The following is an 18,454-nucleotide window of genomic DNA, read 5'->3' on the forward strand; positions in this document are numbered from 1 at the left end:
GCCGGCAAAGCTGGCTCCACATACTCACTTACTTCAGCATACTCCAGAGATCGAGGTGCCATCTCTGAAGGGTGCCCCGATCAGCACTGAAGTGGTATTCCCTGACACTGTGCCAACCTGGCAGTGCCAACCTGTGCCCGGGGCAGTACCATGGCATTTTCCTCTCCCCCTGAGGGTTATACTTACCTTTGCACTCCCCGGAGGGATCCTTTCGACTGAATCTCATCTTTCAAACCCGTTGTAAATCATGCCGAAGTGACGTCACATCAGCAAGGTTTGAATATTTAGTGAGAGGGGAATTGTGGCGGGGGGCTGGCTAATGAAACTTAAATTTATTGAAATCCATTAAAATGCGATTCTCATCTTTTGTGGACGTGAACCTCGTGATGTCACCAGCGAGGGGTATGTAAAATTGGGCAACACAATCTCTCTGGAGAGAATCACGTTTCCTGATTCCGGATTTTCTGCCTGTGTCACCGCTCTCGCTGCCGGCTGAAAATCGCCCCCACCAAATCTGAACTGATTCCAGGAGACATGGATTTGACCTTGGCTCCTGGAGCTATACTTTGAGCTGAGTCAATGTTCTGCTGTTTTGTAATTCAGCCCAGCCTTGATTCTCCACTTGAGTGCTTGAGTCAAGTCAGGAGTTTTGGGCGATGAAACAAAACCAGAACCCAAGACACAGCAATGATGTCTCTAGGAAAACAATATTAATTTTAAAGATTAAGAGCAGAATCTTCCACTCCACTGCAGCGGCGGAAGTGGCCCGCCAGTTGGCCGGCAGTGGGATCTTGCGGTCCTGCAGCTGTCAATGGGTCTTCCCGTTCGCACCGTCTGCTGCCATGGAACCTGCAGCATGGGGCGGACCGGAAGATCCCGGCGGCAGGAACGGCTGGAAACTTTTGGCCATATTTGTGTTTGAGAAATAACGAGCATAAGACACTGATAATTTATCATCTATAATATTGGGCCCTCTACTGGTAATCTAATTTTCCATTCAATCCATGTTACTTTCCATTAACTGATTGGCCCATGGCAAACATGTTGCACATATTGCCACCCTTTTTCCAGCAACTTGACTAGTCTGTGGGAATTAATCTGCCTGAAGGTTAGCAGCAGTTACTTATCACTGTTTTAGATGTGAATGAATGAACTTTAAAGTAGCTTCATTTGTTTAACAGTATATTTTTGAAGATGAAAACATTCTGTTTGATTTTTAGGTTTCTTTTTAGCAGTAAGTGCTCAGTAATGTTGTTATTTTATTTTTAGTCTTTAGCTTTTAAATTTTGTGACAGTTTTAACTTGGGCAATTGATTTTTTTTAAATATAAATTTAGAGTATCCAATTAATGTTTTCTAATTAAGAGGCAATTTAGCATGGCCAACCCACCTACCCTGCACATCTTTTGGTTGTGGGGACGAAATCCACCCAAACACTGAGAGAATGTGCAAACTCCACACGGACAGTGACCCAGGGCTGGGATCGAATCTGGGACCTCAGCGCCGAGAGGCAGCAGTGCTACCCACTGCGCCACCGTGCTGCCCTGGGCAATTGATTTGAGTCTGCCTCATGCTCCATTGGGCATGCCAAGATCCAAAAGGTATTGTTGTCCACGAACACTTATTCTCTTCCATCCTTTTAGCTCACCAAATTAGAAGTGACTGAGCAACTGGAAGGCAGGTAAGGAAAGGTTTCCAAACTTAAAAACAAATTATGAGATGAATGTGGTGTGTCAGTGACTGAATGAATGACTGATTAATTGTTTTTTTCTCTCCCTGTAAGAAGTGTGTACTAGCCTCGAGTCTGGAATGTTCTCTGACCTTACCCTTTCTCATTCCTACCACGACCTCTGGCTTCATATTTCGGAGGGCTCCCCATAATGAACCAACAGGCAATAGTCATGAGAGCCCCTTCTGATTTCCATTTGATCCCACCTGTTGTGTGTTTCTTCTCCCAGTGAACAAATACATATGTTGGAACTTGGAAGAGCAGAGACAGTCTAACATGCTAAACCTACATGTTGCCAGTTTTGTGAATTCATGAAATTGCAGTGCATACCATTTATGACGCACATCAGCTACTTGCTAAGTTGCCTTTGGCAACACCTCCCAAACCTCTACCACCTAGAAGGACAAGGGCACTTGTGGCATGAGAACACAGGCACCTCCAGGTTCCCCTCCAAGTCACACACTATTCTGACTTGGAAATATATTGGGCAGAATTCTCTGTCCTGCCGCACCCGTTTTCTGATGCGGTGCACCCCCACCGGCAACGGGATCCTCCGTCCCGGCAGCCGGCCAATGGTGTTTCCCATTGTGGGCACCTGCACGCTGTCGGGAAATCTACGGATGTGAGTGCGCTGTAGGCGAAATGGAGGATCCTGCCGACGGAGAATCCAGCCCATCATGTTTCCTCCATTGTTGCTGTGTGAACTTAAACTCCTTTCCTAACAGCACTGTGGGAGTACCTACACCATATGGACTGCAGTGGTTCAAGAAGGCAGCACATCATCATGTTCTCGAGGTTAATTTGGGATGGGCAATAAATGTTGGTCCTGTTGGCAATGCTCACATCCTATGAATGAATTTGTTAAATGCATGAATAAAAGCCTATGTTGGCAGTGTGATATAAGTTACAAGCTTTATGTGTGACATCAGAAGCATATTTCTGTCAACAGCAAAGTGTGTCCTGCAGCAATATAGATATGCATGTGAATGTATATTTAAAGTCTAGTATTTCTTTTATTTAGTTAATTAACTTAAAAGTTGCTGTTTGGTCTATAAGAAGGTGAATTTTGAATCAGCTTTAAACAAGGTTCTACTTGGACTTACTTGCAGCTGGAGCTTGTTAATTAGTTAATTGCATTAGGCCAGTTTTTAGAAGCTAGAGTCACAGTATAAATAGGGGCTAGATACAGTGCAGACTTTGTTTGCACTGAGTGCTGAGCTTGTGGCATTTGAGTGCTACAGTGAGAGTTTGGTGACTGAGGGAGTGCTGAGCTTGTGGCATTTGAGTGCTACAGTGAGAGTTTGGTGACTGAGGGAGTGCTGAGCTTGTGGCATTTGAGTGCTACAGTGAGAGTTTGGTGACTGAGGGAGTTAGGTGAGGAGGGAGTAAGGTACTCCTTTCATTTAATTTCCTATATTTATCAAAGAGCGTGAAGGGAACCAGGAGTTTAGAGTACAGCTGACTGGGAGCAGAGCCGGAGGGCGGAGGTCCAGTTGGTCCACAGGGCAGCTAATTCTGTAAAGTAAGAGGGGATGGAGGCTAGGGCAGTTGCATGCTCCTCCTGTAGGATGTGGGTGGTGAGGGATACCACTGGTGTCCCCGCTGACTATACCTGCGGGAAGTGCACCCAACTCCAGCTCCTCAGAGACCGTGTTAAGGTACTGGAGCTGGAGCTGGATGAACTTCGGATCATCCGGGAGGCAGAGGGGGTCATAGAGAAGAGTTACAGGGAGGTAGCCACACCAAAGGTACTGGACAAGAGTAGCTGGGTTACAGTCAGGGGAAAGAAAACTAACAGGCAGACAGTGCAGGGATCCCTCGTGGCCATTCCCCTTCAAAACAAGTATACCGTTTTGGATGCTGTTGGGGGGGATGACCTACCGGGGGAAGGCCCCAGCGGCCAGGTCTCTGGCACTGAGTCTGGCTCTGGGGCTCAGAAGGGAAGGGGGGAGCATAGAAAAGCAATAGTAATAGGAGATTCAATGGTTAGGGGAATAGATAGGAGATTCTGTGGTCGCGAGCGAGACTCCCGAAAGGTATGTTGCCTCCCGGGTGCCAGGGCCAGGGATGTCTCTGATCATGTCTTCAGGATCCTGAAGGGGGAGGGTGAGCAGCCAGAAGTCGTGGTGCACATTGGTACCAACGATGTAGGTAGGAAAAAGGGTGTGGAGGTAATAAACAAGTTTAGGGAGTTAGGCTGGAAGTTAAGGGCCAGGACAGACAGAGTTGTCATCTCTGGTTTGTTGCCGGTGCCACGTGATAGCGAGGCTAGGAATAGGGAGAGAGTGCAGTTGAACACGTGGCTGCAGGAATGGTGTAGGAGGGAGGGCTTCAGGTATTTGGATAATTGGAGCGCATTCTGGGGAAGGTGGGACCTGTACAAGCAGGACGGGTTGCATCTGAACCAGAGGGGCACCAATATCCTGGGGGGGAGGTTTCTAGTACTCTTCGGGAGGGTTTAAACTAATTTGGCAGGGGAATGGGAACCGGATCTGTAGTCCAGCAACTAAGGTAGACGATAGTCAGGACGCCAAAGCACGTAGTGATGCAGTGGGGAAGGTAACAATGACAAAGGAGAGTACTTGCAGGCAAGGAGATGGGTTGAAGTGTGTATACTTTAATGCAAGAAGCATCAGGAATAAGGTGGGTGAACTTAAGGCATGGATCGGTACTTGGGACTACGATGTGGTGGCCATCACGGAAACTTGGATAGAAGAGGGCCAGAAATGGTTGTTGGTGGTCCCTGGTTATAGATGTGTCAACAAGATTAGGGAGGGTGGTAAAAGAGGTGGGGGGGTGGCATTGTTAATTAGAGATAGTATAACAGCTGCAGAAAGGCAGTTCGAGGGGGATCTGCCTACTGAGGTAATATGGGTTGAAGTTAGAAATAGGAAAGGAGCAGTCACCTTGTTGGGAGTGTTCTATAGGCCCCCCAATAGCAGCAGAGATGTGGAGGAACAGATTGGGAAACAGATTCTGGAAAGGTGCAGAAGTCACAGGGTAGTAGTCATGGGCGACTTCAACTTCCCAAACATTGAGTGGAAACTCTTTAGATCAAATAGTTTGGATGGGGTAGTGTTTGTGCAGTGTGTCCAGGAAGCTTTTCTAACACAGTATGTAGATTGTCCGACCAGAGGGGAGGCCATATTGGATTTAGTACTTGGTAATGAACCAGGGCAGGTGATAGATTTGTTAGTGGGGGAGCATTTTGGAGGTAGTGACCACAATTCTGTGACTTTCACTTTAGTAATGGAGAGGGATAGGTGCGAGCAACAGGGCAAGGTTTATAATTGGGGGAAGGGTAAATACAATGCTGTCAGACAAGAATTGAAGTGCAGAAGTTGGGAACATAGGCTGTCAGGGAAGGACACAAGTGAAATGTGGAACTTGTTCAAGGATCAGGTACTGCGTGTCTTTGATATGTATGTCCCTGTCAGGCAGGGAAGAGATGGTCGAGTGAGGGAACCATGGTTGACAAGAGAGGTTGAATGTCTTGTTAAGAGGAAGAAGGAGACTTATGTAAGGCTGAAGAAACAAGGTTCAGACAGTGCGCTGGAGGGATACAAGATAGCCAGGAGGGAACTGAAGAAAGGGATTAGGAGAGCTAAGAGAGGGCATGAAAAATCTTTGGCGGGTAGGATCAAGGAAAACCCCAAGGCCTTTTACACATATGTGAGAAATATGAGAATGACTAGAGTGAGAGTAGGTCCGATTAAGGACAGTAGCGGGAGATTGTGTATTGAGTCTGAAGAGATAGGAGAGGTCTTGAACAAGTATTTTTCTTCAGTATTTACAAATGAGAGGGGCCATATTGTTGGAGAGGACAGCGTGAAGCAGACTGATAAGCTTGAGGAGATACTTGTCAGGAAGGAAGATGTGTTGCGCGTTTTGAAAAACTTGAGGATAGACAAGTCCCCCGGGCCTGACGGGATATATCCAAGGATTCTATGGGAAGCAAGAAATGAAATTGCAGAGCCGTTGGCAATGATCTTTTCGTCCTCGCTGTCAACAGGGGTGGTACCAGAGGATTGGAGAGTGGCGAATGTCGTGCCCCTGTTCAAAAAAGGGAATAGGGATAACCCTGGGAATTACAGGCCAGTTAGTCTTACTTCGGTGGTAGGCAAAGTAATGGAAAGGGTACTGAGGGATAGGATTTCTGAGCATCTGGAAAGGCATTGCTTGATTAGGGATAGTCAGCACGGATTTGTGAGGGGTAGGTCTTGCCTTACAAGTCTTATTGAATTCTTTGAGGAGGTGACCAAGCATGTGGATGAAGGTAAAGCAGTGGATGTAGTGTACATGGATTTTAGTAAGGCATTTGATAAGGTTCCCCATGGTAGGCTTATGCAGAAAGTAAGGAGGCATGGGATAGTGGGAAATTTGGCCAGTTGGATAACAAACTGGCTAACCGATAGAAGACAGAGAGTTGTGGTGGATGGCAAATATTCAGCCTGGAGCCCAGTTATCAGTGGCGTACCGCAGGGATCAGTTCTGGGTCCTCTGCTGTTTGTGATTTTCATTAACGACTTGGATGAGGGAGTTGAAGGGTGGGTCAGTAAATTTGCAGATGATACGAAGATTGGTGGAGTTGTGGATAGTGAGGAGGGCTGTTGTCGGCTTCAAAGAGACATAGATAGAATGCAGAGCTGGGCTGAGAAGTGGCAGATGGAGTTTAACCCTGACAAGTGTGAGGTTGTCCATTTTGGAAGGACAAATCTGAATGCGGAATACAGGGTTAATGGTAGGGTTCTTGGCAATGTGGAGGAGCAGAGAGATCTTGGGGTCTATGTTCATTGTTCTTTGAAAGTTGCCACTCAAGTGGATAGAGCTGTGAAGAAGGCCTATGGTGTGCTAGCGTTCATTAGCAGAGGGATTGAATTTAAGAGCCGTGAGGTGATGATGCAGCTGTACAAAACCTTGGTCAGGCCACATTTGGAGTACTGTGTGCAGTTCTGGTCACCTCATTTTAGGAAGGATGTGGAAGCTTTGGAAAAGGTGCAAAGGAGATTTACCAGGATGTTGCCTGGAATGGAGAGTAGGTCATACGAGGAAAGATTGAGGGTGCTAGGCCTTTTCTCATTAGAACGGAGAAGGATGAGGGGCGACTTGATAGAGGTTTATAAGATGATCAGGGGAATAGATAGAGTAGACAGTCAGAGACTTTTTCCCCGGGTGGAACACACCATTACAAGGGGACATAAATTTAAGATAAATGGTGGAAGATATAGAGGGGATGTCAGAGGTAGGTTCTTTACCCAGAGAGTAGTGGGGGCATGGAATGCACTGCCTGTGGTAGTAGTTGAGTCGGAAAATTTATGGACCTTCAAGCGGCTATTGGATAGGTACTTGGATTAGGGTAGAATAAGGGAGTGTAGGTTAACTTCTTAAGGGCAGCACGGTAGCATTGTGGATAGCACAATTGCTTCACAGCTCCAGGGTCCCAAGTTCGATTTCGACTTGGGTCACTGTCTGTGTGGAGTCTGCACATCCTCCCCGTGACTGCGTGGGTTTCCTCCGGGTACTCCGGTTTCCTCCCACAGTCCAAAGATGTGCAGGTTGGGTGGATTGGCCATGACAAATTGTCCAAAATTCTATGATTAACCTAGGACAAAAGTTCGGCACAACATCGTGGGCCGAAGGGCCTGTTCTGTGCTGTATTTCTCTATCTATCTATAAACATTAAGACAACAGTGAATTCTTGTTGACATTCATCGTAAGACCATATACTAACAAAATGCGAGTGGCAATTTTAATATTGGGCCAGAACCTCCGTCGAGTGGCAATCACACGTGGATTGCAACCCCTACTTTTTACTTACCTTAGTCGAGAGTTGCATATTTCTTCAGACTCGGGACTGATACGAAATGTGTAGTGTACCAGCTCCTGGGACTCTCCTGTGCAGGGCACCAGCACTGAGGGAAGTGAAGCCATGCTCTCCTCTTTTACTGCACTGGCTGCTGTAAACCAGGTATGCTTAGAGATCTCAGCCACTTTGAAAAGCCAGGGAGAAGGTAAGTGGTGAGGGAGCTGGGAGGGGACAGGAGTGGAGCGGGGCAGGGTTAAGGGTAGGATGGGTTGAGAGAGGGAGGATGTATTGAAGTCACTGTACATTGAGGGAAGGATCAATCTGAAGCCAGGTTTATTCCCAAGGCGATAGAGTCAAGGCACAGATTTTTCTCATTTCCCCTGCACCCAATGTGAACTGTTTTTTACACTTGCAATAACTTCCTACTTTTTCCCTGGTTGGTGGCAGTTGCTCCCAATTACAAACTTAAAAGCATGCACTCTGCTACATCTCGATTCCGACATTAATAGATGGGCCGGGGTGGGAGGAAAAGCCAGGAGTGTTGGATGAGGGAGGGGTGGTAGTCAGGAATTCACTAATATTGAAGTTAGAAGTTGTTGTAATCCTTCTAACCTTTTCTAGGAAACTATTCTACCAAGGGAGTCAGAACCATCCAAAGGTTCCCAGTACAGGGTAATTGCCGATCAGAAATCTGAATTTCCTGGGCAATTACCGTGCAGTCCTTTAGTGGGGACTTTCTGGGGGTGGGGGTTCATAATTCTGTTTTCATATCTTCTCCCATAACCTATGGATTCAGGAGACTTGATTTACTCATTCATCTAGTTCCACCAGGCATTTCTAACTACTTCTGATTCTGGAGCATCCCTCAGCTCAGCTGCAAGGAAGGCAACCCTTCTTTGCAACACCTTTTGGGGTAAGGCCGCCAGAGCAGCACATGTAAAACGAGTTGTCCTGTCCTTCTCTCTCCTGGTTTTCATCTTCAGGTGTGAGTGAATTTTTCAGTGTTCAACTCTACATTTACTGCGATGGACAGCCCTTTATCAGCTGCTGAAAAAATGATATTCTGCCCACACATCCAGCATGCTCCTTGCATATCAGCCAATCTGTGCAGAGATCAATTACTAATTACTAAAATTAGCTGGCTTTGCGAAACCGTGAAAGGACAGCTCTCTGTGCTTCTTGCACAGTGGGCGAGATTTTCTGACTGTTCGCTCCAGCGGGATCTGGTCCCGCTGCCAACGCACCCCCGCCGTAGAGTTTCCGGCGGCGAGGGGTGCATTCAATGGGGAACGCTGATGATAATAGTGGGACCAAAAGATCCTGCCAATGGCAGGCCACCTGTCACCGGCGGGAAACATGGGGAAGGTTGCTCGGTAAATCCTGCCCAATGTGTTCTAGTTCTATCAGCACATAGTTGCATAATTGTTCCTTAGGAGAGAACACAAGATGAGCCAAGAAGCAGTGATTGGGAGATACCAAGCTTATATTTAAAACCTGAAGATTGTAGAAGGAAGGAAAGATGGAGGGAAATGAGGAGTTCCACAATTTTTAAGTTCCTGGAAATAAGTTAGAATCGAGAGATGGTACAATTTTGTTTTGGCTTTTTATGCTAAATTACAACCAAATTTGAAAACCTACACACTGATTGCTACTCGGTGTGATTATACAAACCGTTCTCTTTTCCTTAGGCTGAGGGATAAAGATGCACAAATTTCAACATTGGAACAAGAAATTATGCAGCTGAATGAAATGTTTGAAATGCAAAAAAACAAAAACAATGTGAGTGATTGCAGATTATGTTTCATATTTAATCACTTGGAAAGTATTTTTTCACATTAAGTTGGCGAAAATGCGAGTTCAATGCCTTTACTCAGCTATGGGTCAGTCTCTTCTTTAACATCCTCCCAGTAAAACAGTGCAATGAATATCGTTGCAGTTTATATAATTAAAGTTAGTTGCATTTGTCAGGACAAAGGTTGTCCACTTTGACTCCTGGGGTAGAAATTGGCATACAATATGCCTGGGCAAAGCCTGAAACTAGTATTAGGCCCCTTACGATTATAAATTAGGCGCCTTACCCCTGTTGAAGGCCTCCATTGATAAATCAGTTGGCAGAGCAGGGCACGCATTGGGCCTGCTCCACTTGGGATATTTCAGCAGTTGCCAACTGCAGGTCAGTTTTTATTATTTTATAATTATGAACTAAAATAAAACATACTGTGGAACTGGAGTGGAAACCCAAGCTCGTTCCAATCATCCCTCCCAGAACACATTTTCCGGCTGCTGTTGGTGAGACAGATGACCCAATATCGATGTTTTTGCTTAGGCGAGCTTTATCTGGAGCGCAGATCTCACTAAGTATATTAGTGAAGCCTGGACACTCATTCTGGTTGAGCTTTGGGCTTCTCAATTCAAGCACACACTGATTGCACCCAACCATTCAAGGCCAAGGGTCTGCACCAAATATGACCAGGCCAGAAATAATTTATCCATACTCTTGTATCAATCTCACAAGCACTCCCTACTGCCAGCATAAACATTTTCCATTTCCCACACCCAACTATCATTAAGACCTGAATTGCGAATCCATGGCTGCGAGGAAATAAGTTGATGTTCCTTCAAAATCATTTTGCGTGGAAACCTTACAGAGAGGAGATTCAAATCTGAGCTGAAAGCACTCTGTGCTAACGCATTGCACCATCCAGTGCCTAGATCTTGATGTTGACAGGCCGAAACATTTTAATCCTAGCTCTTCAAATGTTACTGAGATACCCATTTGCTTGAACAGAAAGGCAAAAGTAGAAATTTGTCTCAGTCGGTGGCGCAAAATGGGAGCTATTGGGCGCGATTTAACGGAAACATTTGTGTGTATGTCTGGCACATTTCTTGACAGTCGCATTGGCGCGATCGTGGCCCGTATCTAACGGCACTTAGTGCCGGAAATGAGCCCCCACGAGCTTCTCGCCATTACTGGCTATCTCGCCGTCTGATTTGCCAGACTCGCACCTCAGCATCTCGTCGCTAAGGGGGAACGGCTTTTAAACGCTCCCTCGCCACTCACTCGGTCAACAGAGGCATGGCAGCATGCAGACCTGCTCCTTGCTTTGGGAATGCTGAACTGGCCAAGCTTCTCGCCGCCGTCGATGCGAGATGGAACATCCTTTTCCCCGGAGGGGGTTGGAGGGCCAGCAGCAGGGTTACTAATGCCACCTGGGAGGCAATGGCAGCGGTTGTCGGTGCGCCATCATGATCAGGAGGACTGCCGTCCAATGTCGGAAGAAGACCAACAACCTCCACCGAGCGCAAGGGTACGTTACCACCTCTCTCCTGACATCAGTTCCACCTGCCACCCCTCAAATTCCCAACCCCCCCCCCGCTTAAACAAATCACTAATGGACACCTTGCACCCTCCCCACATCCGATCTTCATGCTTGCTTTTCAGCGGCATGGTGGCACAGTGGTTAGCACTGCTGCCTCACAGCGCCAGAGACGAGGGTTTAATTCCGATCTTGGGTGACGGTCTGTGTGGAGTTTGCACGTTCTCCCTGTGTCTGCGTGGGTTTCTTCCAGGTGCTCCAGCTTCCTCCCAAAGTCCAAAGATGTGTATATCAGGTGGATTAGTTATGCTAAATTGCCCATAGGTGGGGTTACGGGGATAGAATGCGGAGGTGGGCCGAGGTAGAGTGCTCTTTCAGAAGGCCGTACACACTCGAGAGGTCAAATGGCCTTCTGCACTGTAGGGATTCTATGAGAACCCACTGGCACCCACCAGCACAACACCTTCATGCCCAGGTGTGGTGCCCACACATAGCACCTGCTATTGACCCCCTTAATCCATGAAGCATGCGGCTTATAATGCCCTCTCTTTGTCCCTGCAGGAGAAGATAGCCCATAATAAACGGGAAAAGTCCAAGACGGGGAAGCGGGGTGGGGGTACCAAAGATTAGAGTCCTCAGCCCCTATCAGGAATGGGCCCTGGAAATCGTGGGGTTGCGGAGGACAGCTCTGAGGACACCACCATTGAGGCATCACAGCTATCAATCTCACCATCCTCCAGCGCAGAGACACACACCTCGGTGGGCGACAATAGTGGACAGGCTTCTGTGACACAATTTGGTGAGCACCACACAGTTGCTGATGCACATCAGGGAGACAGGAACATCCAATGAAGTCAGCAGTCGGGGGTCTGCTGGATCTCGGGACTCAGCTGGGTCCCAGTCAGATGCCGAGCCTCTGGACAAGGTTCTCCCAGAGCTGATACAGGTCATAGGATGCAGCTGTGACATTCAGGAGCAGATGCCACCCACATTGCAGTGAGTGCATAGCCAATTATCCAAAAGGCTACGGGCGCAGGAACTGATGACAGCAATGCGTGGTACTGAGGCCAACACTGCTAGGGTGGCGACCGCAGTGGAAGGCCTGGAGCACAATGTCCATGTCTTGAGTAGTGGTGCCCAAGGAATGGCTCAGTCTGTGATGACCATGACTGAGGACCTCAACATCATGTCCCAGTTGCTGAGGGACATGTCCCAGACGCAAGTGGACATTGCCGAGGCACTGCAGAGCGTGGCCCAGTCACCATCGCTGAGGGCATCGACACCATGGTGCAGACAATAAGGGAGCCGACAGGACTATCAGAGCCAGATGACTCCGAGGCCTTTGGAGCTCACTCCAGCATCCTCTCCATCTCATGGAGACCCCCAGGACCCTACGGGCCCCACCAGGGAGGAAGCGCTGGAGGCCAACCTGGGTCCTGCCACCAAGGAGATGACAGCGGTCTCCAGTTCTTCCGCATCCCCCCTCCTGACAGCAGCACATCTCAAGGGCAGGGGGCAGAACAGGGTGGCACGGCAATGCCAGTGACACCGGTATGTCGGCCCTGGCTCCAGGTCCTCCAGAGGACGTTCGCCAAGGGCATCAAAGGCCACAGGGCGCAGAAAGCAGCAGGCTGCCTCCACTTCTGATGTGCATCTTGGGGGGGACACCCAGACGTAACAGTGGACCACAAAAGATCAAAAAGAGAGAGGATCACTGATTGGGCACTGAGGTGGGAGGTCACTATCTGTAGCTAGGGGGAATGGACATGCCAAATGTTCACAATTAAAACATGTTACACCTGATACATATGAAGCCTCTGTCACATTTATCTTCACGATGGGCCTGCCTGCACATCCACCCCCTGTTGCCCTCCGCTCCCCCTACCCCTCCGCTCCCCCTACCCCCTGCCCACCGGGCACAGTGGTGTAAGATCAAACTCCACCGATGCAGACCCCGTTCAGAGGATGGGTGTGCGCCACTTGGAGGGGGAACAGGTAGTCAGGGAAGGGGGGGATGGTGTGGGTCGGGAATGTGGGAGGAGGGAGGGGAATGGCGGGAGAGGGGATTGGGGGGAAAGGAGGGATTGGGAGGAGGTGGAGATTGGATGGAAAGGAGGGGAATGTAGGGGAGCGGTGAAGGAGGGGTGGTGGGGAGGGATTGGGTGGGAAGGAGGGGAATGGAGGAGTAGAGGGATGGGGGGGAAGGATTGATTCGGAGGGGAGGAGGTGAGCTGACGAACAAAGCCTCATCCTATGACATGAGGATGAGGGCCTCCCTGGTCCTTTGGGCATCCGGGAACAGCTTTCCTCCATCCTCTGGCTCCTCCTGCAGGCCCTTCCCGGGCTCATCCTCCATCCCGTCTTGATCCTTCTCAGAGGAGGCTGCATGTCCCTCCTCCTCCTCCTCCAGCATGTCGCCTTGCTGCTGTGCCAGGTTGTGGAGGGCACAGCAGACCACCACAAAGTGGGAGACCCTCTGGGGGGTGTATTGCAGTGCACCACCAGATCGGCCCAAGCATCGGAACCGTATTTTAATGACAGCACGGCCGTTGTTATATCGGGTCTCCGGTGTCCGGCCTTCACACTGGCGTCATCAGTAGGACTTCAGCAGGTACCCCTTATCCCCCAAGAGCCAACCTGTCATCCTGGGGAGGTCCTCGAACACGCCGGGGATCTCCGAGTGCAGCTGTTATGCACCCTTCCTAGAAGTGTGCACACGTGTGCATGATCCGGAGGTGGTGAGCACACATGAGTTGAACATTCAGGGAGTGGAACCTCTTCCTGTTAATGAAGGGTGCTCCCTGATGCCCCGGTGTGTGCAAGGCGACATGCATGCTTTCTATTGCTCCCTGGGCCCGGGGCGATGGCGGAGAAGCATGCAGCTCGTGGATCTTGGTGGGCCTGGTCCAGCTCAAAGTTGATAAAGTCTGATGCCTGGGCATACAGGGTATCCGTGACCTCACGGATGCATTTGTCGGCTGTACCTTGTGAAATGCCGTACAAGTCTCCGCACGAGCCCTAGAATGAATCGGTTGAATCAGTTCAGGGCTGTGGTGACCTTCACAGCTACCGGGAGCAGGTGTCCTCCTCCACGGGGTGCCAAAACTGCCAGTACATGGCACAGATGCCGTACTGTCTCTTTTGGAAGACTTTGTGCGGAATTCTCTGGCCTTGTTTGCCTGGCGACCAGAAAATCCTGCCCGAGGTCAATGGATTTTTCCAATGTCGGCGTCTTGCCCGTGGTGTTCTTGCAGCGGGCAGGGTGGAAGTATCCAGCCCGGAGTCTCCTGCGGCACATGCAGTCCGTCATCTCCTTGAAAGACCACTGATCCCTGTACTCCGCCTGATGGCTGGCTAGGTCTTCAGGGTGTGCGGCGGCCTCCTGCACATGGGATGCCACCTCCAGCCTACATCGATGCTGCTGCCTGCCTCGGCTGCCACCAGCACTGTGAGGGCAGCCTCTGCGGCACTGACAGCACCAGGCATGTTGCTATATCTGTAAGGAATTGGAGAAGAAGAAAGACCGACAATCAGTTAGGGCTTCCACTCTGAGAAATTCAAATTCCCGAAGCCTCCCCCATCCTTGCGTGTCTCGCTTTCATAGAATTTACTGTGCAGAAGGAGGCCATTCGGCCCATCGAATCTGCACCGGCTCCTGGAAAGAGCACCCTACCCAAGGTCAACACCTCCACACAATCCCCATAACCCAGTAACCCCACCCAACACTAAGGGCAATTTTGGACACTAAGGGCAATTTATCATGGCCAATCCATCTAACCTGCACATCTTTGGACTGTGGGAGGAAACCGGAGCACCCGGAGGAAACCCACGCACACACGGGGAGGATGTGCAGACTCCGCACAGACAGTGACCCAAGCCGGAATCGAACCTGGGACCCTGGAGCTGTGAAGCAATTGTGCTATCCACAATGCTGCCGTGCTGCCCTCTCAGAGTGCTATCCATCAAGCCAGCTGTGCTGGAAAACCTTGTTCGGCTCACTCACCCCCGGCCACAGCAGGAGCCCGCAGACCCCAGACCCCTGCTGGGGTATTAGGGAGACTGTGCTCAGGTGTCTTCCCCTGATCCACACCCCCCCCCTTTGGTCACGAGGATATTCCCAGTGCTGAAGCCCAGTTCTCGAGTGTCTGATTGTTGGCTGCAGCCTCTGTGGTGCCGACACTTCTAGTGTTCAGGAAAATTGTTCAGGCTTCAAAGTTTAATTGAAATGCGTTGCAATAATCATCGTCTGAGACATGGCCCGTGTACCCACCAGAAGCCAATTGAGAATGTTTTGTTTATTAAACAGTCAAGAGTAACAAAGATTTGAAAATGAACTCTGTAACGTTCCACATATCACACTGACCATCGAACAACAATGAAACGTCACAGTTCTGTATTGGTGCCAATACAAAGCTTTATCAGCTCATTTTCCACACAAAACACCCAAACACACGGTATCACCCCTCACAGATTCCTCAACCGAAACGGAGGATAAACCTGAATAGGTGTTATCATATCAGAAATGATCTGTCCATAAAATTGTTCCCTGTATCAGAGCCATTCTCCGTCCAGGAGCCGCAGCTATGCAGGCCCCTCCCACACGGCCCAATCTCACCGCAACCAAATCCTGGCATCCACATATTCCCTGGCACTCAAGGTTCAGTTGAACATCCTTTTTTAAAAAATGTTTTTATTCTCCATTTTCACATTTTCCTTCAAAATTTACACCCCACCAACAAGCAGTAAACGGTAACAGATACAAAGTCAAACGATCCCATCCTCCCACCACCCCAAACAACGGCCCATCTGTCAATATATGCATCAAATAAAACAAACCCTCTCACGGTGGGGAAAAAAAACAAGGTGAAAAAGAAAAAGGAGTCCGGGACCGCCCATGGTCAGCATTAACCTATAGAGTCCACTCCTCCCCCCCCTACACTCAATGCCATCCAACCTCTGAAAGAGTGCCGTACATGATACCCAAGAGTTGTCCCTCCCTCCCCCCCCCCCCCACTCCTCCCCAACTCCTCCCGTCCACTGCCTCTTGTAAAACTCCTCCCCCCAACCGTGGTTCCTTCCCCCCAACTTTCCACCCCGGCTAGACCCCTTGGACCCTGTTCTGCCAGGCTCCGATGGCCGCAGCCCCTCCCCCCCCACCTCACTCCCATTCACTGGCCGGCTTAGACCGGCCAGCGTGGAGGCCCCCACCCGGGTCCCTTTCCCCCTTGCCCGGCCCTAGGAAAAGCCCAGAAATCCCCCTTTAGCACACAAACCCCGCATACACATCCACACCCCAAAGAACCCTCATTACGACTGAAAGCCCTATTTCTTCCCTTGTCCAAATATATACAACATTGGCTCCTATCGCCCATACACCAGCACCGCAGTGAAACAAAAAAAAAAGAAAAAATACAGTCATGAGGCTACATCGGTACATGGCCATTTCTCAATTCTGCCACAGTCCTTCTGCCTTCGCAAACTCCTCCGCTGCTTCTGCCGTCCCAAAATAAAAGTCCTTGAACTTGTAGGTCACCCTCAGCTTCGCTGGATATACAATGCCGCACTGCACCTTGCTAATGTACAGTGCCCTCCTCACCCGGTTGAAGGCAGCTCGCCTCCTCGCCAGCTCCACCGTAAAGTCCTGGTATACACGTATACCCGCTCCAGCCCACTGCACCACCCGCTTCTGCTTGGCCCAGCACAGGACCTTCTCCTTCACACTGTACCTATGGAAGCACAGAGTCACTACCCTTGGCGGCTCACTCGCCTTTGGTACAGGCCTCCACGACCAATGAGGCCGATCCAGTTCATATCGGGAGGGATCCTCCCCCTCCCCCAATAGTTTCGCCAGCATCGCGGCAAAATACTCCGTCGGCCTCGGTCCTTCCACTCCTTCAGGCAGCCCCACAATCCTCAAATTCTGTCGCCTGGATCTGTTTTCCAGGTCTTCCATTTTTCCTCGCAGATCCTTGTTGATCTCCATCACCTTCCGCATCTCCTTCCCCATCGAGGTGAGTTGATCACTGTGCTGCAGTATGTCTCTTCCACTTCCTTCAGAACCTCCCCTTGCTCCCACACCTCCGCCACTGCGCTCGCCACCGCCGTCCTCACCGGGGTAATCACCTCCTCCACCAGCACTTTCAAAACCGCCCTCATCTCCTTCTTCATTGCCTCCATGTGTTTTGCAAACTGCCTTTCGACTTCCACGGCCATCACCTTAGTTATTTCTTCAGCCGTAAGCAATGCGGCCTCCCCTGGCACTCCAGCCTCCATTTTCTTTACTGACCCCGCGGTGACCTTTCCACTCCCCGAAGGACTTTCAGCCGCTTTTTTCACGGCCGTTGTTTTGCTGGTCTTCGACATTTCCTCCCCCTGTGCTGTCTCCCGACTTTTGCTGCCTCCGCTGCCCTTTGGACCGGGCGTTACCCCCCGACAATGCTGTTCCAGAGCGGGAGCCCTCCAACGCGCGCTGCCTCCCGCCCGCCGTCACCGGAAGTCACCCCAGTTGAACATCCTTGACTTCCAGCGTGTTTGACCCGTGGTGATGTGCCAGTTACATGCAGCATTCACCACACCTGCAACAAAGGCATAAGCAATCTGCAAAAGCATTTCTTCAACGGTGCCATCAGATCAATGTCACACACCAGGTCCCACAGATTGCCTTCAGGACTCATACATCCCCTTAGTGCGATGTTCCGGCACCCACGTATTTTAGCAAAAGTTGTCTTTCTTTCCAGAAAAGGAAGGAAACTTCAACAGCAGCCTCCAGGCATTTGCAGCCAGCAGCAGGAGTAAGCAGCAAACACAACCTGCAGCTGTGAAGTGCTCTCACAACCAACAAGGCCAATTCCTTATTCGCAATAGCCTTCAGCTGTGAAACTAGAGGTTGTGAAGCTAGAGGCTGCTCACAGTCGAAGGGAGTTAAAGTGACTGTCAGCATAGAACCAAGAGCAGGTCCCCGTCCTAGAAGTGTTTGGTTTGGTATGATAGACAGGCCCTGTTATGGACATCCACAATATTTAAAGATGGCTTGAAGGCCTCACAGATGAAACGCCCCTCATCCCCAACCTGGAACACTTCAGCCACCCGGTCAAGCCCGACCCCCTTGAGGGGTCCCCCCTCCCCCCCTCCCCCCCCCCTCCCTCCCCGAGCACTGGGGCAGCAGCTCCAGTGCCCTTGAGCTGCTTGCCGGAAAATGGAAATGGCTCCTCACCTCCTCAGTTCCCCTCAGCAGCCAGTGCGCCAGCTTCACGTTTTTAAAAAGGAGTACGAAACGAATCCCGTGTGATTTCACGCTGGGGAGCCGGTTAATTCCCGGGAGGCCGTTACATTCGACTTCAATCTCGCTGATGAGATGGAAATTAATGGAAATGAGGGTTAATGATATGCTCGATATATCTGGATGTGATCAGGAACTCGCCATTGAGAGCGGGCTAGTTAGATAACAAACTGATTCACGCCCAACGCGAAACTCAATTTTGGCCTTCCCCGCAATTTCACTTCTAAAGGCAGGCATTAACTCTTTATTTCCCTTTCAGCCACCAAGGGCCTCTTTGTTTATATTACAAACCATTTTATAAATATTTTTATTTGTATTATTGTT

The 18,454-nt window shown here is 49.8% G+C and overlaps 1 protein-coding gene across 18 annotated transcripts in view; it reads left to right on the top strand.

Annotated features, from left to right (window-relative positions):
* LOC119958254 (CAP-Gly domain-containing linker protein 1-like) overlaps positions 1-18,454 on the top strand; it is a 113,656-nt gene that overhangs the window by 73,536 nt on the left and 21,666 nt on the right. For all 18 annotated transcript variants that reach the window (XM_038786685.1, XM_038786683.1, XM_038786686.1 and 15 more), the window contains 2 exons: positions 1,643-1,680; positions 9,223-9,313. In XM_038786685.1, the coding sequence (XP_038642613.1) occupies positions 1,643-1,680; positions 9,223-9,313 (129 nt within the window). The remainder of the gene's footprint in view (positions 1-1,642; positions 1,681-9,222; positions 9,314-18,454) is intronic.

Source organism: Scyliorhinus canicula, chromosome 28 (genome assembly GCF_902713615.1).
Source record: "Scyliorhinus canicula chromosome 28, sScyCan1.1, whole genome shotgun sequence".
Classification (NCBI taxonomy): Eukaryota; Metazoa; Chordata; class Chondrichthyes; order Carcharhiniformes; family Scyliorhinidae; genus Scyliorhinus; species Scyliorhinus canicula.